The sequence below is a fragment of the Monocercomonoides exilis genome (assembly GCF_001643675.1).
Source record: "Monocercomonoides exilis strain PA203 chromosome Unknown scaffold41-876177, whole genome shotgun sequence".
Taxonomy (NCBI): Eukaryota; Preaxostyla; order Oxymonadida; family Polymastigidae; genus Monocercomonoides; species Monocercomonoides exilis.
This window is the reverse complement of record NW_027150586.1, coordinates 612,905-633,260: the sequence shown is the minus strand read 5'-3', so window position 1 is coordinate 633,260 and position 20,356 is coordinate 612,905. Positions and strand designations below refer to the sequence as shown.

Below are 20,356 nucleotides of genomic sequence, written 5' to 3'. Positions count from 1 at the left end.
GAGAATGAATTTTTTCAGATCAGAAAATTTAATAAAAGAAATGATGTTCAATATCAATAAACATGAAAAATTTCCATACGTTTCTTATCTATAGCATTTACACATTATTTTTGAAAAAATGTTTGATTGCAGATAGTCATACCAATTTATTAGAAAAAAAGGAATTTTAAAAATTTTCACTCACTAATTCGGAATGTTAATAAATATCTTGAAGCAATAAATATTGACAACAAAAAAATGATAAAATGGATTCATTTCTTGATTTAGGTTTCTGTTTATTTCATCTCACTAATCGCGAAACACTTCAAAAGCAAAAGTGACTTGAATTCGTTCCTTCATAAATGCATTCAAAATGAGAAAAGTCAAAATTCCTTCAAAAGTGCGAATTGCAAAGGCACTCAACTGCACACCGAGCCTTGTCTACCAGATTCGAACAGGAAATTTAAGGAAAAAGATGATTGAGAAAAAGAACATGTTGATGACTCGAAAGCAAGAAAAACGAGTCATGGAAATACTGAAAAATTTGAGAGATAAAAGAAAGCAAATCACACCGAAAACGCTAAGAGCCGTTGTTGCAAAAGTTTGTCATAAAACGCCTTCTCACAATTTTCATTCTTCATTCATAAAAAGGCATAGCGAGGAATTGATGATTGTTCCATCAAGCGTGAGAGACGAAAAAAGAATGAAAATTTCGGAACAAAGTATTATAACCTGGAAAAATTACTTGACTCAATATGTGAATGGAAAATATTCATCCATGATCTTCTGTGCTGATGAATCAGGTTATCATGCGCATGAAGATACTAGAAAGATGAGCCTTATAGTCGGAACAAATGAAAATCTTGAAATGAATCACACGCCTGTTGACAGAGGAGAAAAAAGGATTTCATTGCTCCACTGCATTTCACTTGATGGAACTTTTGTTCCTCCTTGTTTTCTTGTACAAAAACCATTCAACATTAGATCCCTTCGGTCTCTAGGCTATCAAATAGGAATACATGTGTGTGTGAAAATCGGAAATTCGTCATATTTCTGAAAGGAGTTGTTTGAAAACTGGATTGAGAAAGTATTCATTCCTCATGTCAACATTAAAAGAATGATTTTCCCAGATAGGCATGCACAGGCAGTGTTAATGGTTGATGGTTGCAAAATCCACCTATCAGATGATGAATTGACTCGACTTGTTAATAAAAATATTTTGCTTTTGGTTTCACCTCCGAATACAACACATTTGCTGCGGTCATTGGATTCATTTATTTTCTCGCTTTGGAAGCTTCAAATTTAACAGGTCAGATCGGGTTCAATGCACGATAGTATGGAACATCTTTTGTGGGTTGGAATGAATGAAATATTGCAAGTTTCTTCATCGATAAACATTTTTTCTGCTTTTAAAAAAAGTGGACTTGTGAATGATTTTGACAAAACTCCCTCAACAGCGCGGATCTTCTAAGAAAGCTTTGAAAAAGTGATTGAAATCGTCAAATTGGACAACAAGTCATTGCCACTTTCATGTTCGAGAAAAACAATGCAAACAAAAGGAGGTGAGCGGGGAATAATAAACATAGATTGAATGACACCTTATTTTGGACTTCAGCAATTGATTTCACTTGTCGAGCTATTGAAATGTTGACGAGTTTTTAATCATTCATTGTTGCACATTTCCAAAAAAATCAAAATATTGTTTGAAGCATATTCTTCAATTTCTTGTTTTTCATCGATTTATTATTTCATGAAGTATTCACAATTTTCAAGAATAATGAATAAAAGTATAAATACGATCAAGAAGATCATTATGAAATTATTATTCAAAAAGCTAGAAATAATTTAACATCAATCACGGAATGATTGGCTAAATCAATTTTATAATGAAAATGGAATGAAAAAATCATAAACATTTTCAATTATTTTTGTCCAAAAAAACTTTGCATTTCAGGTCTCAGACTTATCGAATATTGCTCTTAAAATATTTTTGATTTATCTCTCAGATGAAAATTTGCTTAAAATACAACAATAACAACAACAACAAAAAAATATACTCATATTGAAACAATGTTGCCCTTGTGCGCAAAAATATAATGAGTTATTTTTTCTGAGCAGATAATGCGGCTTCTCTCTTTGCCTTCATCTTCGCAGCTAAATCACTTGAGCGTTCCTGTTTCATTTTTTTTATTTATAATTTTTAACAGCGATAATTTTCCATTAGCATCCAAAAGAAAAAAATGAAAGAAATTAACTAATGAAGCACAATTTCTGAACATCAACACACTCTAACAGCTTTTTCCTGTTCTTCCCTAATTTTTGCAAGTTGCTGTAAAAGAGACTCCTCCATTTCTCGAAGTTTCACAAGCCGGCTTTGGATCCCAGAAGACGTCATTGGAGTCAGTTTCTTCTTTCCATCACCAACAGTCATCTGCTTTCCAGTTACACCAAACGCATCGCTGTCATCCTTTGAAGCCTTTGAAGAACTCGATGGGACAGATGAGGATGATGCAGTTTCTGAAGACGGTGTAGTTGCTTTTGGCTTTGGAGGAGGTGGCGGAGGAAGTTTTATTGGTTTGCTTTCAACCTTCTTTCCACTTTCTCTTTCTTTTGCTCGTTTTTCCAGTTCCGTACTTAATGATATTGCTAATTGAAGTTCTGCCAGCTCAGCAGCACTTGTAGCCTGCAAAATAACATCCTTTTCTGATCCCTGAATTATATTATATATCATTAAATAAAGTTGAACCATATGCTTTCTGAAAAAAATTGTAATTTTTGAAATGATCAAACTGAATCTCGAAGAGAAGAAAGAAAATGTCTGGCATTGTAATATTCCATTAATCCCCCAAAAATCGATATATTTTCTGCAGAAAGAAATTCTGATGCCATCCTTGTGTCGCTTGCACCTTCTTCGCTTTGGAGTAAATAATCCCAAGCAGGTTTAATTTGTTCAATTGGTAAGCCCATCTCTGTGAACATTTTTGTGATGAGATCGTTATACATCGTAACATATCCATTGTATACAGTAATTTTTAATTCTTCTGGTGTATTAGCTTTGCAATATTCCGTACAATTAGAATTTAAATATGCTGAAATTTTATCTCTGAATTCATTGCTTTGACAAAATGTAACAACAGCATCTTGAAAAATTAATAATTTTTATTCATAAATGAAGATGTAAAATCATTCACACCAATAATCCATGAAATATCTCCACTTTCACTTTCCATTCTTGATCAAATTGAGCATTATTACATAAAATATCATTTTTTTAAAAATTTTATATTCCTTTTCACCCGATAAAGCTTTTTTATGGATAATGAAAAAGAGGATTTTTTTTTTTTTCTTTGAATGAACTTTTAACAAAAATATAAGAAACTTTCTTTTTGAGAAAGAAATTCAAAAATGAGTTTTTAATGATATACACCGATTCCACAAATTTAAATTCAAATATTGTTTCTGGTGAATCTTTTAAAAACATTCCCCTCCAGCTTTCCCCCTCCCCCTTCCCCTCCATATTTAATGCTTTACTCATTCTTTCTTTATTCAAATGAAAAGAATGTTCCATGCTTTTTTCAAGTATTGCACATTCCAATGCCCAATAAAAAAGAAACATTACCTGAAAGCCAACTCTTCGATATTTCATGGTAATTTGAATGGAATATGAATGAAAGCCACTTCAAAGGAGAGTGAATTTAAATTATTATAAATTGAATTTCTTTTGTTCGGCACATCATTTTGAAATACCTCGTTTTCTGTTGAATTTGATGAAATATGTCAAAGAAAAAAAGATAAAACCAACATTTCATAAACTTCGTGAAAACAAAAACAAAAACAAAATAAAAAATAATGTTCTGAAGAGTTTAATACTAATCTCAATAGAAATGAAGATAAAAAGAAAACAAATACAATAAACATTAACAAAATATAAATATTTTTTTCTTTCACATTTTCTTTCACATTTTCTTTCTTTCAATTCCTCTTCACTCACGAAAACCCATATCCGCTATTTCCTTTGTCTTTTCTTTTGCTGTTACTCACTTCTTTCTTTCCCAGTCGAGGCATCTGCTCTTCGTTTTCATCTGCAAAAGGTGAAAATGTCATAACGGAGCTTATCAGCGAAGAAAGTCCAGAAAATCTGCTTTTCTTCTTCTTCTGCGACTGTTCGGTGGAAGTAGATGGACGAAAAGACGATGATGAAGGAGAAGATGATGAAGAGAAGATGGAGGAAAGAGGAGAAAGGGGAGAAGAAAATGAAGAGGATGAGAAGGAAGAAGGGGAATATGAAGAAGAAGAAGAAGAAGAAGATGATGATGATTCAGTTGTTGAATCAGAAGAAGCATAAGAAGAGAAAGAGGAAGAATTTGAATTAGAACTAGAAATTCCTACAGAATTAGACAAGCCATCCAGTTGCACTGATGTAGTATTCATCAATCCATTGTCGATTCTGTTTGGAGAATTCGAACTGGGTTTCAGTGGCTCTGGAGCAAACTGTTCACTTTCTGTTGAAAAGCCTTCAAATTCTTCACCAACAAACGAACTTGGCGATTTCTGACTGGAAAAGGAAGAAGAAGATGACAATGAAGAGGAGGAGGAGGAGGAAGAAGAAAGCATGTTGGAATCTGAAGAAGGAGCAGAAAAAGACATTATCTGAGAGAATAAAGAAGAAGAAGAAGAAGAAGTTGATTGAGGTGCTCCAATTTCTATTCTGACAGGAGAAGGGCGCTGCGAAGAAGACAAGAAAGAAGCATCGGCAGAACGATTGAATGAATTTGCTCCATCAAAAGAAGAAGCAGATGAAGGATGCTGAATGAAGTCGGGGCTGTAAGAGAGAGAAGCAGAGGAAGAAGGAGAAGGAGAAGGAGAAGGCGAAGGAGAAGGCGAATAAGAAGGAGGAGAAGAAGAATCAGAGCCATCCCATGAACCAAACTGCATTTCTGAATGAGAAGATGGCTGGTGGTCTGAATAGAACCTATCTTGAGCACTTGACGAAAGCAGTGAGTAGCGATAGAAAGAAGGAGGAAGAGAAGAAGGCAAAACAGAAGAAGAAGAAGAAGAAGAAGAAGAAGAAGAATGAGAGGGAGAGAAAGAAGAAGAAGAGGAAGAAGAAACAGAACTGCCATAAAAGTGTCTCCTGTTATAGCGAGCATGTTCCATTTTCTCTCTTTCCATAGCCCCTGGCTTATGCTCAAATAGCATGCTCTTCCTCTTTCTGTGGTCAGACAGGCTGTACAAATGTGCTGTGTCCATCTTCTCCTCCCTCAGTGATGATTCTGCTCCCCACTGGAACAAGAGCCAGCTCCATCTTCTATCTTCTGCTTCTCTCTCGCTCAAATGGCGCTGCTTAAACGGCACACGGTGCATGCCCAACGAAGCAGCAGAGGCAGAAAAGAGAAGAAGAGACGATGTGGGAAACAAGGGACGAGGCACAGGGAGGAGCTGGCGAGGAAGAGAAGCAGAAGGGAAAAGATACTTTGTTCTGTCAGTGGAGCCTGCCAGATGGAAGAAAAGGTGTTTTTGAGCCATCCATTCTGTGTCACTGAGCTTCTTTCTCGTCCGGAGGAAGTCGAATCTTTGTGTCTGGATCATTTTGGAGATGCCCTCAAAGCCATCTTTCCTTCTCAGCCACAGCATCTCATCGCCCTGTGCAAAGAACTCTGGCACAATGTTATACTCCCATCCACGTGAGTCATTTCTTCTGCTTCCTCCACTTCCATTCATATTTCCATTCATATTCCCACTTCCACTGTGGAACCGATTCATCATCTCATTCAGCACATCGTAGCATCCCCTCTGCTCTTCACTTTGCAGGCTAATTGCAGCATCTTGCTCCATTTCTTCTTTCCTTTCTCTTTTGAGCGAGGGAGGAGGAACAGAAAGAAGCGAAAGCGGAGCTTTGTTGTTGAAGAAGGGCATGTCAACAGAGGAAGAATAGCGAGACACAGCTGGAAGAGGAAATATCAGCGCACCTGCAGAAAACGCAGGCAAAGACAAGCCTTCGTCGTTGTTTGCATCTTCCTCGTCTTCTTCGTCATCATCCACAATTTCCACTCCGTTGTCGTTGGCTCTTCCGCTTTCAATATCCGACTTCTCTTCTTCTTTGCCCTCATTCTTCTCATTTCCTTCACTCAACTGCAGCTGCTGTTGAGAAGACACAGATTTCATATCACCTTTCATTTGACTGCCTCCTTCTGCTCTGTCTCCTCCTTCACTTGTGCCCTCTTTTGCTGCCGAAGACGACAACTCTGCATTTTCCTGCTCAATCTGCTTCCTCCTCTCTTTCCTTCTCCCCTTTTCCAAGTTCTTTTCCTGCTGAATCACTTCCTTCAATCTCAGCACTTCTTTCTCCTGTGCTTTTCTCCCCCTCCATCCTTCTTCCACAAACCCCACAATCTGCCCAAACCCGCCCAAGTTCCTTCGCCTCTCAATCTTCTCCAGTTTCCCCCTCTGAATCATCGATATCTCCGACAGCCTGCTCAATGGAGAGTTGATTGCGTTGCTGTTTGACCGGAAAGCAGACAATTGGAATGGAGAATCGTCGTCTTCGGTGTCATCAAAGAGATTTCTACCGTGTGAAGAGAAAGTGCCATCGCCAAACGAGTACATGAAAGAGGACCGGCCTGCTGACAGAGCCAAAGAAGACGAAGCAGAAACGGCAGAAGAAGCAACAGAAGAAGAAGAAGAAGAAGCAGACGTTGAAGAATGAGTCAGAGGAGAGTAATAAAGGCCATCCATGTCTTCTCTTTCAGTCCTGCTTATGTTGAACACTCTGGGTGAGTGTTCAAATCCATCAGAAAGGCCAAGAGAAGAGCGCAAAGAGGACGAATCGTCTGAAGAAAGCGACATCGGCCGCATGAAATCGATCGACTCGTCAAAAGAACTGAGCCGGCTGCCTCTTCTTTCTCTGTCTCGTTCCTTCTCTCTTTCTCTGTCTCTATCTCTTTCTCTCTCCCTTCTCCCGTCTTTTGCACCACCATTTCCTCCGCTAAGTCTGTCCCACTTTAAGATTCTCCCCACTTCTTCGTCCTCCTTCGCCCTCTTCATGCTGTCGTAGCAATGCACATGAGCAATTTCTCCCTTCGGCGAAACGACAATGGCAAGGCTGTGTGAAGATCCGATGGTCTGTCTGCAGAGGCAGCAGCGGACGGTCTGGGTGATTGTGACAGAGGAGCTGATGGCTCTGACACGCTGATATTCAGAGAGGATGGAGTGGGAATGGAGCAATGAGCGAGAGAGGAGGAGGTGTTTGCGGCTGGAGGAGGATGTTTGGAAGATCAGTTTGAAGAAGTCGATGAGGGATTTGAGGGGGAGGGTATCGGGGAGGGCGGAAAGGAGAGAAGAAAAAGGAATGAATTGGAGACATTTGAAGAGGACACGTGGAAGATGGCTACTGTATTTGGTGCGGATGATGGCCTGGGAAATAAATAAAAGAAAGAAAATAAGAAAGAAATTAAAAATGATTGTGAAAAAATAGGATTTTTATTTGAGGAAAAAAAAATATTAAGTAAATAAATAATATTTATGAATTTTTCATGAATAACACGAATATTCACATACATCCACATAATGCTTCAGAAACAGTATGCTCACATCATGCAACCCATCTCTTTGCTCAACTTTCTCTAAGCTCATCTGCTGCTGCTGTTGCATTTTGATAACTTTATTTCCTCCTTCCAGCCAGTTCTGGAAAGCAGTGCCTTCTCTTCTCCTTTCCTCTTCCTCTTCCTTTTCCCCATTTGAATTCTCCCTTTCTTTCCCCTTCTCTTCATTCTTCCCTGTAAACTCCTCCCAAATTTTCCTCTTCTTCTTTCTCGTCTCCAGCTGCATCACACTCATCAAATACACCTCAGCTGCCTTCGGATTGCGTGCCATGAAAAACAATGGAAATATCTCCTTCACATTTCCCGAGAGATGATTCAGGATAATCTTCTCCTCAACAAACAGACTGAGCAATTCCCCTTCACTCAAATCAGGCACAAGATTGGCTGTTTCGTGTGCTTTGAGAATTTCAAGCAGTTTTGCTGGGTTGATAAAAGGAGAAGAACGAAGCAAGCCGAGTAAACGGCGTCGGATGAAACCTAATTCACCAGTCATTTGTGAAGGTGCGATCAGAAATAGCAAATATGTTGTTGTTGTTGATGAACAACAAGAAGAAGAAGAGAAAGAAGAGGAAGAAGAAGAATTTTTGTTTCCTGTGGTTGAATCAAACCTATCAACTGCAGAATTGTTGTTTTTAACGCTTATATTTTGACTGTTTTGTGAATTAAACGGAATTGAAGACGTATTTTGAGTGCCTTCTTTATTTGCTCTTTCTCCTGTTTCGTTTTGAGATGATAAATTTCCTTCAAAATCATTGTTTTCGATTCCTGTTTGTTGAGGCTTATTTTTGATGGATGACTTCATCTGTTGTGGAGAAATAGAAGAATTATTATTATTTGGAGCAGAAGTGGAAGAAGAAGAAGATGATGATGGCAAAGATGCTGTTGCTGAAGAAGCTCCATCTATTTGCACAACTGGCTGTTGTTCTGCAGGCGACAGTGAAAATGAATGGTGCTGGTTGAGCAAGTCTTGTGAGACAGGGATGGGCTCTGAGATTCGGCGGGAGTATTGCAAGGAAGGAGAAGAAGATGCAGATTGAGAAGAGGAAGAAGAAGATGAGGAGGAGGAAGGGGAAGGAGAAAGAGAATGGGAAGGAGAAGCAGAAGGAGATGGAGTGGGAGAGGGAGAAGGAGAAGGAGAAGGAGATTGATGTGGAGGAGGTGGAACAGGAGCAGAATATATCTGTTTTTCATCTTTCATTTTTCCGCTTGTAATCAGGTTATTATCATAACTCCCACCAATTTCACAGCCTTCTCCACTCACATGCTGAAAAGACATTAACTGTGCCTGCGATGCGTTGCTTACTGTAGAGTGTTGTGATGTCTGTCTCAAAGAAGGCTCAAGAGAAGGGTCGGTTGAGATGATAGACAAATCCGTGTCTTCATCTGACTTTTCACTGCTGCTGGCAAACCTCTGATTCTTCTTGTCATTTGTCACATTCGTGTGAGAAGAATCTGTTCTTGTTGAGCTGTTACTCCTCTCACACAACACTAAAGACACCTCCGAAGCAAAGTCAAATCCTTGTGAAAATCTTCTCCCTCTCCTCTTCTTGCTCATTTTCTCCTGCAACAGCATCCTTCTCCATAAAAGGCACCTCAGCCACAGTTCACGAAGGCGGAAGACGTAAGCAACGGCAAGTTCCTGATGGATGCAGCGCCACGCCTCAACCTCAGCACAGTGATAGCGAGAGGAGAAGACTAAGGGGAGGGAAAGGGAGGTGTTGGATGATGAGTTAAGTGAAGAAGAAGAAGAAGTTGATGACTTTGTGTTCACCTTCATTATTTGATCTTTCTGTTGTGAAGGTGAAGAAGAAGAAGACGAAAGCATAGCTTCTTCAAAGAAAGGCTGGCATTCTTCAATCAAAAACTCAACAAAAGGAATTATGTGGCTTTTTGTAAGAGATTGAACAAAGAGAAGAAGAGAAAAATGAAGAAAGAGAAGAGGAGACAGCATTGGCTGTGAAAATGCTGAAGAAGAAGAAGAAGGATCAGTTGAAGCAGAAGCAGAATTTGTTTGAGAAGAAGATTGATTTGTTGTTGAATCCAAGTTATTTTGATAGAAATCTGAATGAACATAATTCGCATTATCATTTGAATAACCATCTTCTCCATTCACTCCTTCATCTTCCTCTTGTCTTCTACTCTTTCCTTTTTGCGATTCTTTCTTCTTTTTCAGCTCCTTCTCTGCCTCGTGATATTGCAAGAGCAAAGTTTTCGCTCTGTTGTTGATGAATAAAGACAAACCAGGTGGAAGCAAATGCAATCTTCTTTTGTTCCATGAGCTTGTTGAAGAGAAAGGCGAAGAGAGGAAAGAAGAAGAGAAATCGCCCAAAAGAGAAGATTCCAATGTGTTTGGAGGCAAATCTGGATGGACAGAGGAAAAAAGAGAAGACAAGGAATCGAGCCATTCGAGTTGGATAGCATCCTTTTTGGCTGTCTTTTTGGAAGATGTTTGAGAAGAAGCAGAGGAAGAGGAAGAAGAAAAAGATGATATTGAATTCGGAGCAATGGAAGAAGAAGAGCGAGACGGGGAGGAAGAAACAGAAGAGCCCGCAAACACATCTGGGCTTCCACTCATTGCATCTCCTCCTCCAACAGAATACTGCGAAGAAGGCAGCCTCACACAGCTTCCGTATTCCCCTTCACTTTTCTCGCTCTCACTCCGAATGATTTGCTCTTTGGCCTCGTCGTTTTCGACGTAATCGTTCGATTTGTGTCCCAAATTGCTCATTTCTCGTGTGATGTCTCTGCCGATGCTCTGTTTGATGCTCAGATCGAGTGTGTCAGACAGAGTGGCTGGGCTGAGGAGAGAAGAGGATTCATTGGGATATAACGAGGAGGAGCAGAAGGATGAACAGGCGGAAGAAGAAGAAGAAAGAGAAGAAGAAGAATCAGAGGAAGAGGAAGCGGTTGAAGAAGAAGAGGAAGCAGAAGCAGAAGTAACTTCAACAACTTCTTGATCTTCTTTAACATTCTTTTTATCTTCTCTTTTCCCTCTCTCCATTTCATCTTCATCTTCTTCAAATGACATCTTCAATGGGAAATCGAGTTGTTCACCAGGAACAAAAAACGCAGGCGAAGAAGCAATTCGAAGTAAAGGGCGGAATGTGGAGAAAGAATAAGACATGGCAAGTGGAGGGGAATCCGGTTGCAAAGAATAGAAAGAGAAGAAAGGAAAACGCTGTTTAGGAGGAGGGACAATATCATTTATTTGGAAATAAGAAGAGGAAATGTTTGAAGAGAGGGATCTCATTGAAAGAGTGTGGATGGAAGAAGAAGAAGAAGAGAAAGAGGCAGTTGTGGCTGTGGAATGGACAGAGATTGAAGGGGCAACAGAAGAAGATGAGGAAGAAGAAGAGGAAGAAGATAATGTTCCAGGAGCTGAAGCATCAGTAGAAGCATTAGCAACTGTTGGAATGGAGTTTATCGAATGCCTTCTGCGTGTTTTTTGTCCATCATCCTTGTTTCCTTTTCCTTTTCCTCTTCCTTTTTCTCCTTCATTAACATCAACTCCTTCTTCTTCATCTTCCTCTCCTTCCTCATCTTCACTCAGTTTTGGATCAAAAGGAGCAAATGACTCTTCGTCCACGTCACATTCATTGATTCTGAGTGTTCGTGAGTCAAAAGCCAACAGAAACTGAGCAAAAGACAGAAAAGCAGATAAAAGCGAGGAAGAAATGGAAGAATAACCAGAAAAATTGGATTTTGAATCAAAAGCTGTTTGAGCATCGCTTCCAGCAAGTTTCATCATTTCCTTCAATTTCTCCTTATCCTTCTTATTTCCTTCCTTTTTCTCGTCAGAATTCAACGAATCAGCCAAAGTCCTCTGCGACTGTATCACAAGTGGAGAGCTGGTGGAGAACAAGAGTATTTCCAAATACCTCACCACATCTTCAAACGGATGCTGGACGCTTTCTGTGCTTTGCCCTCTTCTTCCGCCCATCTCCTTCTCAAACACACCTTTTTTGCCTTCATTTTTTCCTCTGTGCAATTTTGAACTCCCATCTTTCTCGCCTCCATATTCATTCCTTGTGAAATCTTCTCCGTCTCCTCCTCCTCCTTCATCGTCATCGTCATCTTCTTCTTCCTCATCTTCCTCTTCTTCCAGCTCAATTCCGCTGTTTTCCATCAGTTTCTGTTTGTCTTCTGCAGCAAAACTCTTCCAATCTGCTATGCATTTTGCACAGCCACATCTCAACGGGCATTCGCCATTGGCAAAGCGATGCAAAAAGGATTGTTCTGTTTGCTGAAGAAGAGGAAAGGGAGTGATGAAGTGGAACAGAGTGGTGTCTACAGATGAAGATTGAGGAAGGTTGGAAGGATTGGAAGAAGAAGAAGAAGATGATGAAGATGATGAAGGAGAGGAAGAAGAAGAAGAAGAAGATGTTGTTGTTGTTGAAGCAGAGGCAGATGCAGAAGACTTAGCTGCAGCGAATAAAGATGTATTTGCAGCAGTACCAGAACCAGAAACAGAAGAGAGAATATTTGGATAATTTGAAGAGAAAACAAAGGAAGCAGAAGGAGCCATATGAACAGAGCGGGAAAGGAGCAAAGAGCAGGCTTCTTTGAAGCAGCCCATGGAATGGCAGAAGAAGAAAGCAAGACGATCGAATTTGGCTGAAAGAAGGCATTTGAGAGTGAATTGAGGGGGAGGGGTGAAGATGATGAGGGGAGAAGGAGAGATTGAGGAAGGGAGATGAAGAGGGAAAGAGGGTTTGGTGGAGAATTGGTTGGTGGAGGTTGAAGGAGAAGAAGAAGGAGATGATGACGATAATGAATTGAAAGAAGGAGAATTAAAAGGAGAAGAAGAAGTTGTTGTTGAGGTTGTTGATTGTTTAGTTGTTGAAGATTGAGCTTTTGAAGTATCAAGATTTCTGAATGAAAACTGAGCATAATTTTTGCTTCCTATTTGTTGAATGCTGTTTGGAAATGAAGAAATTGACGATGCTGTTGTTGAAGATGAGGAAGAAGAAGAAGAAGAAGAAGAAATTTTTGTTGTGTCTTTTTCTCTTTGAAGCATGGCCATAATGAAATTCATTCCGAAACTCAAACTTTTCGACAGATGTTTCAAAAGAACAGAAGCTAATTTGAGTTGAGCTTCGTTTTCTTGGATGGAAGAAGAAGAAGAAGAAGAAGAAGAAGAAGAAGAAGAAGAAGAAGAAGAAGAAGAAGAAGAAGAAGAAGAAGCAGGCTGTTGGATGGAATGAGTGAGAGTGAACGAGTATGCAGCCATAACTCTTGCAGATAGAGTTGTCAGATGGACAATACACAAATCGAGAAAGCGAAGAATGGAAAGAGGGTTGGAAGAGAAGAACGAGAGGAGAGGAGAAGGGAAGAGAAGGTTGAGGGGGAGGAGATGGAGAGAGGAGATGTTGAAGGAGTGGAGGGAGGAAGGAAGAAGGGAAGAAGAAGAAGAGGAGGAAGATAACGATGAGGGAGAGGAAGAATTTGAAGAAAAAGAAGTTGTTGGTTGCGACTTTGCATTATTTCCTGAAGAATTCAAAGAAACAGAAGAATTTAAAGAAGAAGAAGCAGAAGCAGAATTGCTATTGTTTTGCGTGTCATTCATCAGATTCATTGAACGCATCCGAATTTTCAGTCTATTTAAGCTTCTGGCAACAGTTCTCAAGAACACCCCGCCTTTTTCTTGAGCATTGGAGAAGAGACGACGAATTGAATGGTAAGCTATTTGTTGATTGGAAGAAGAGGAAGAAGAAGAAGAGGAGGAGGAGGAGAAAGTGGAAGAAGAAAGATGAGATTTGGATGCACGTCTTGTTTTTCTTTCGCTTTTTGAAGAATCTCCTCCATTTCCGTCTCTTCCTTCTTCTTCTTCTTCCTCTTCCTCTTCTTCTTCTTCTTCCTCCTCCTCCTCATCTTCTTCTTCGTATCCACCTCCTTTCCCCTTTGAATTTCCAGTTTCGCTTTCACTTTTCAAGCAATCGGTCAAATGGAAGCACAAAAGTGCCATTTTATCAACAGCTCCATTGAAATTCTCGATAAGTTCATCAATTTCTGATTTGTTTTGATTTTCCTCTTCTTCTTCTTTTTGAGATTCATTTGTTTTGTTTGGGGTTGGTTCTTTTGTTTCTTCTTCCTCTTCATCTTCATCTTCACTCTCTTCATCATCTTCATCTTCATCTTCGCTTTCATCTTCTTCTTCCTCCTCTTCCTCTTCTTCCTCTTCTTCTTCTTCCAACCTTCTATTAAAAGCATCCTTCTTTTTGTTCCCTTTCATTATTTTCTTCTCTTTTCCATTTCTTTGTTTACAATTCTTTCCTTTGAATTGCTCTTCAAAGCAAACTTTCAACAGAGAAGAATAACGCAAGCAATATAAACACTTGTACAAGATGAAATAAGACAAAAGAGGAGGAATAAGAGTTGAATACACAAGAAGCATACGAATGTTGATGAAAGGAGAAGGAGAAGGAGAAGAAGAAGAAGAAGATGAAGAAGAAGAAGAAGAAGAAGAAATAAAGCCATCAATTAATGATAAATCTGTTTGTGAGCCAGCTGAATTGCTCATGTCGATTGAAGAGAAAAACTTGAATGAATAGAAATATGTTTGTAGAGCGAAAAAAGAAGGAAAATATTCAGAAGTTTTCGTTTCTTTGACTCTTTCTTGTTCAAATGGAGAAGAATGTGGCAGAGAAACGGATTTTCGGGAATGCAACAGATTGGAAAAGGGAAGATTGGATAAAAAGAAAGAAGAAGAAGAAGAAGAAGAAGAAGAAGAAGAAGAAGGAGATTTAGAAGAATTATTTTTGTTTGTTGAAGAAGAAGAAGAAACAGAAAGAGAAGAAGAAGAAAGAGGAGAAGAAGAATCATAAGAACTTAACATCTCAAAATAGTTATCTACAGATTGCAGAGAAAGAGAATGAGACATCGTGAAGAGTGTGTTTGACTCATTCAAATTGGGAGAAGAAGAAGAAGAAGGAACAGCACTGAAAGTGGTGGGGGCATTGAACGAGGAGAAGATGGGGGAATGAGAAGAAATGGCAGAAGAAGAAGAAGATGAGGAGGAGGAGGAAGGAAAAGAAGGAGTTTGAGAAGAGGAAGAAGAGGAAGATGATGAAGAAGATGATGAAGAAAGAGAAGAAGAAGAAAAATTCTTGTTTGATGAAGAAAACGGAGTCAATGAAGCAACCGTTTTTGTGCGTTTTGCCCTCGAAAGCAGGTTTTGTGTGCTGTTTTCTTCTTCCCAATCTTTCAACTCTGTGTAACTGAGAGGAAGAGTTGAATAAGAAGAGGACTGAAGAGAAGAGGAGGAGGAAGAAGAGGAAGAGGAAGAAGAAGATGATGAATTGGTGGATGAATTGGAAGAAGAAGAAAATGAAGCAAATGATGATGGAGAAGAAGAAGAAGATGATGATGACGGCATTAATGGAGCAGGAGGTGTTTGTTCAAATGTGATTGGGGCAGGAGCAGCAGAAGAAGCAGAGAAAGGCGAATGGACTTGAGTAAAACGGTCATTTATCGCTTTTCTGAAGGGTTTTAGAGAATTTTGCCTTTCTTGTTCAGTTTTTGACGATGCAATGAAAGATTCAGGAATAATGCTGTTGGTTAAAATAGGAATTCCTTCTGCTTCTTTCTTTCTCTCTTTGTCTGCTCCATCGATGTCTTTCTTCTCATTCTTTTCATTTCTTTCACTCATCTCCATCTTCTCCTTCCTCTCTCTTCTTTCCTTCTCCTCTTTCTCCTTCTCCTTCTCCTCTTTCTTCTCCCTCTTTCTCTCTCTTTCCTCATCTTTCCTCCATGCCTCTCCTATCACATTCTGACACAATGACCAAATTTCGTGTTGTGTCTGGAAAAGAAGAGGGAAAAGCGAAGCAACAGAAATTGGATCAATTCCAGCTGCTATCGAAACAAGAAGAGCTCTGCTTAAGACGGAAGAGAAACGCTGCTGAGAGAGAGGGCGAGTGATGTATGAGGGGAAAGGGTCAGTGGAGAAAGGAGAAGAAGAAAGAGAGGAAGAAAGAGAAGAAGAAGAAGAAGAAGAAGAAGGAAAAGATGAGGAATCATAAGGAGAGGAAGAGGAGGAAGAGGAAGAAGAAGAAATTCCATTGTTTCCCAAGCGAGACGAGAAATATGTGTCTTTCATTCTGTTTGCATTGAATCTGCTGCTGTTGTGTCTTTGGGAGTTGTTGAATGGCACTGAATGGGTTGCACTTGCTCCTTGGAAGGGGTTTTGAGAAGATAGCAAATAAACTCCATTCGAATCAAAAGAAGAAGAAGAAAAGGAAGAAGAAGAAAGATAGGAAAGATAAGAAGAAGAAGAAGAGATTTCGAAGCCATTTCTCTGAAATATGATGGGGGAGTGGAAGACAGTGGCAAAAAGCACTTCTGAATGGTCTCTGAGAATAAGCTGGGGGAAAAAGGGCATGTTGATATTGAGGGAAGAAGGAGAAGAAGAAGAATTATAAGGAGAAGAAGAAAGAGGAGAAGAAGAAGAAAGAGAAGAAAGAGAAGGTTTTGTGGAGATTGGAGCGAAAGAAGAGCTGAAGCGCTTTTGGATGTCTTTCACAGAAGTTTTCAGAAATTCTGCTGGTTTGTTTTGGAGTTTGTTGTTAAAAGATGAAATATTTGAAGCAAAAGAAGAGGAAGAAGGGGAAGATGAAGAAGAAGAGGAGGAGGAGGAGGAGAAAGAAGAAGATAAAGAAGAAGAAGGAGAAGGAGGAAGAGAAGAAGATGAATAAAACTTGTTAGTTTTAGCAAAGAACAATTCTGGATTCATCGAAAGAGCAAAAGACAAAGCAGAAGAAAAACGATTGCGGCGGAGGAGAGAAAGAAGAGTTGAACGAGGTGTCTGAACAACAAATTCGATGATGTGGAAAGGAGAGAGGAGGAAGAGGCGATATGTGGAGATTGAAGGAGAAGAGGAAGAGGAGGAAGTGGAAGAAGAAGAAGAAGAAGATGATGATGATGATGAAGGAGAAGAGGAAGGAGAAGAAGAGGAGGAAGAAGAAGAGGAGGAAGAAGAATTCAAAGAAGCAAGAATTCCATTGTGTGGAATGGGACTGAAGTGTGAGCGAAGTGATGGAGGAGCAGAAGTCAGAATGGAAGAACGGGTTAGTTTGTGTGTTGGATGAGAAGAATCGAAAGAATTAGAAATAGAAGAAGGAGAAGAAGAGGAAGAGGAAGAGGAAGAAGAAGCAACAAAAGAAGGAGGTGGAGAGGAAGAAGAAGTGAAAGGAATGAAAGAAGAAGAAGAAGAATAGGAAGAATTTGATCTCAGAAAGAGAAGAGGATCACAGTTGAGTTTGAAATGAGAAGGAGAATTGAATGAAACGCATTCAGCAGAAGAAACAAGGCGAAATGAAGAAGAGGAAAAAGAAGAAGAAGAGGAAAAGGGAGAAGAAGAGGAAAAGGAAGAGGAGGAAGAAGAAAGAAAAGAAGGAGAAAAAGAAGTTTGTTGTTGAGAAGAAGCAGATTGGAAAAGAGGAGAAGAATTGGAACGTGAAGAATCATGATGTGATTTGAGACATGAGGAGGAAGAGGAAGAGGAAGAAGAGGAAGAAGAGGAAGAAGAGGAAGAGGAAAATGAAGAAGCATAATTAGGAGGAAGTGAATTTTCGTATGTTGGATTGAAACTGAAATTGGAGTGCTAAAAATTAGGAAATAAACAAATAAATAAACAAATAAGATAAATGAATGAAAAGTGAAAAAGCAGAATTGAATGGAAGAAATCCAAAAATTAAATAAAATTTGCGGATTTTAATTTGAAAATTTTCAAAGAAATGTTTATGAACGTCAAAAATTGGTGGGAAAAAAGGAAAGATAAAAGAAGAATTTGAAGAAAAATTTCAGCAAAATACAAGTTCCAAATACAAAATATTTCCGCATTTTTCAAAAAAAAGATAAAAAATAAAATAAAATAAAATGAATCAAAATAAAATAAAATAAAATAAACAATAAAAATAGAATCATAATAATAATATTAAACACACAATACACTTTGCAATCTGCTGCTCACTAAATGACTGCACAATAAATCTCGTAGAAGAGCGAAATTCATCCTGAATCCTCTCTGCCAGTGCCTGTTTCACTTCTTCCACTTCAACTTCGTCTTCTTCTTCGCCCAACGCCCACACCTCATCATCCATACTAACATTCGACCCAGATCTCAGTCTGCTTCGCTCTAATTGGGAAGAGAATGAAGGAGAACGAGAAGATGATGAAAAAGAAGAAGAAGAAGATGATGATGAAATAAGAGGAGAAGAAGAGGAAGAAGAAGAAGAAGGAAAACCAGAATTGCTGATTATATTTCCACTTCGAATGGCTCCTTTGTTCTGACTAAATGATTGTCTGGGTGAAGCAGCAGATTTTTCCGCATTTGCATTTTTCTCTTTTTTCTTTCCGTTTTTGCTTTGTTTCTTCAAACCTTCTTCCCATTCAGCCCATCCACCTAGTTGTTCTTTCCCTCCTCCTCCTCCTCCTCCACTTCCTCCTTCTGAAAGCCTTTCTTTTCCATTTAATCCATCAAAGCCTGTTTTTCTTCCTTTCTCACTTCTCTTTCTTCCTTCTCCTTCACCCTCTTCTCCTTCTTCCTCTCCTTCCTCTTCCTCTTCCTCTCTCCTCCTCCTCTCCTTCTCTGCCTCCATCTCATCCACACGCCATATTCCTTCATGATGTGCCATTCCTTCGTCGTGTTGCAATGCAACTTCGATTCGGTCTCTTTTCACACAAACAACAAATGGAGGAAACAAAGCCATGCTCTGGACCAGATGAGGAGATGGGGGGTGGATATTGGATTGGGAGGAGGGATATGAAGAAGGAGAAGGAGAAGAGGAAGGAGAGGAAGAGGAAGGAGAGGCAGAAGAGGAGGAGGAGGATGAAACAGATGTGGAAGATGAAAGGGGAGCTGGTTGAGTGTTTAGCTGATTTTCGGTGATTGTGAATGCTTTGTCAGGCTCTTGTATTGAGGAAGACCTGAAATTGGTGGATAAAGCATAATTAAATAAAAAATATACAGAAAGGAAATTGAATGGTTTGAATAAAAAATAAATAAATCAATAAATAAATAAATTTATACGTTGATAAATAAAAAGAGAAAAAGGGAGGAAGAAAGATAGAAAGAAAGAAAAGAGGAGGAAATTTTTATTCTTTTTTTCATATTTTTTTTTCAAAAATTCGATTGTGCAACAAAAGCAAATAATTTAACAGGAATAGCTTACCATTTCAAAATAGCTGGATCCAAAAGTTGAGTGGTGAATGAATCCACAAGTATACAGTTACCTTCGCCTTCATCTTCTTCCTGCAATGCTATCTCATTTTCATCGTCTTCTTCCTCTTCCTCCTCCTCTTCCTCTTCCTCTTCTTCCTCTTCTTCTTCTTCTTCTTCTTCCTCTCCTTCATATCCACCTGCATCTTCTTCCATCTTTCTCTTTCCTTTCTCTGCACTTTCACTCACTTTATAATCAGTATTCGCCATTTCACTTCCAATTTTCCCCATTTGTTTATTCCGCAGCTCAGCTTGTTCCATCACACCCATCTGTGTTCCTTGCCCACTCTGCCCTTGTTGAAAGGCTGAAGATGAAGAAGAGGCAGCTGCATTTTGTGCATTCAATGGAGAAAGCCCACTTGCCATTGAAGAAGCAGAATAAGTGCTTTGTTGAAGAGGAAGAGGGGCAGAAGACGATGAAAATGAAGAAAATGATGAGGATGGAGAATAAGAAGGCGAAGGAGAATTAACAGAAGAGGAAGAAGAAGAAGAACCAGAAGAACCAGAAACAGTTTGTGTTGGTGAATGTCCAGGAGATGGACAAGGCGAAGCGAATCCGCTGCGCACTTGTTCGTCGTTCAATTGAGTGTGAATGTTCTTCTTCTTCTCTTTCCACATCAGAACATCTCTCCTTCTCAGGTCAAACGGGCACACAGCCGCGTGGCACGAGCGCTGCTTGATGCGCATCTGGATGGTGAAAGCATCTCCACTTGATGCATTCGGAACAGAAGATGCAGCAGATGAATGAGTCTGAATGGAAGGAGCGATTGACGATGGTGTTGCACCTGGCGCGGCAGGAGACATCAGAGGCATCGGAGAATTAGAAGACGCATCGAGCGAAGCATGATTCTGGAGAGAAAGTTTATTCTCTTCGGAATTTCGCCCTTTTCCAGCTTGATTCTCGCCTCTTTCGTTTCCTTCTGATGTGTCATTTTGCTGACTCAAAGAAAATGCGCATTGCAATGTCTCTGTTTCTGAATGTGCAAAAAGAGAGCATCCAATAAAATCAAGGTGAGTTGGCTCGAAATGTACCATCAAATTCCATGATTTGCTGACTCTTTTTCTTTCAATATTCCAAGAAAACAAAATGATGAAGTTATCTTGTTGTTGAAATTGATCTCTTTTAAAATATCAATTTTATAGTTTAATAATTAAAAATGATGTTATATTTTTTGCATAAAAATAAAATATCTCGCGTACTGCCTTTGAATTGAAACTGCAAAAAGAGTTACATTTCTTTCCACTGAACTTGATTTAGAAGTTGAATTAAGTTTTCCCACTGCCATTTTCCTTGCACCTATTGTGTTTTTGACAACTCCTATATTTGACATTTTATCAACATTTAACAACTGACAACAAGGTTCTGAAAAAATATTTGATCAAAATTATAAAAAATGGACATTAAAACAAACCAGATTTCAAAGAATAGCAAAGAGTTGATTCGTCTAATGAAGCTAGATCAAAAATTGGTCCAAGATAAAATTCATTTTGCAAAGCCCAGTTCTTTGTTCGTTCTTTTTCAAATTGAAAAAAATAGACGATACCAAACAAATCCACCCAA

General features: G+C 39.2%; 2 protein-coding genes across 2 annotated transcripts; both read right to left on the bottom strand.

Annotated features, from left to right (window-relative positions):
- Nucleotides 1-1,681: 1,681 nt before the first annotated feature.
- On the bottom strand, nucleotides 1,682-3,222 carry MONOS_2157 (uncharacterized protein). Its single transcript, XM_067872059.1, has 4 exons — nucleotides 3,173-3,222; nucleotides 2,770-3,119; nucleotides 2,267-2,689; nucleotides 1,682-2,152 (listed from the first exon to the last, which is right to left on the bottom strand). The coding sequence occupies exons 1-4, from the start codon at nucleotides 3,207-3,209 to the stop codon at nucleotides 2,081-2,083; spliced, it is 882 nt and encodes a 293-aa protein (XP_067722579.1). The 5' UTR covers nucleotides 3,210-3,222; the 3' UTR covers nucleotides 1,682-2,080.
- A 467-nt stretch (nucleotides 3,223-3,689) lies between these two features.
- MONOS_2156 (putative Vacuolar sorting protein 39 domain 2) lies at nucleotides 3,690-20,126 on the bottom strand (the record flags this gene model as incomplete). Its single annotated transcript, XM_067872058.1, has 5 exons — nucleotides 3,690-7,392; nucleotides 7,537-17,178; nucleotides 17,522-18,503; nucleotides 18,749-19,915; nucleotides 19,996-20,126. The coding sequence occupies 5 exons, from the start codon at nucleotides 20,124-20,126 to the stop codon at nucleotides 3,967-3,969; spliced, it is 15,348 nt and encodes a 5,115-aa protein (XP_067722578.1). The 3' UTR covers nucleotides 3,690-3,966.
- Nucleotides 20,127-20,356: the final 230 nt, after the last annotated feature.

Coding starts and splice junctions, on each gene's coding strand:
- MONOS_2157 (XM_067872059.1), bottom strand. CDS start 3,209: ATGGAAAGTGAAAGTGGAGATATTTCATGGATTATTG. Junction 3,120..3,172: donor AGATATTTCATGGATTATTG/GTGTGAATGATT, acceptor TAATTTTTCAAG/ATGCTGTTGTTACATTTTGT. Junction 2,690..2,769: donor TTTCTTCTCTTCGAGATTCA/GTTTGATCATTT, acceptor AATATAATTCAG/GGATCAGAAAAGGATGTTAT.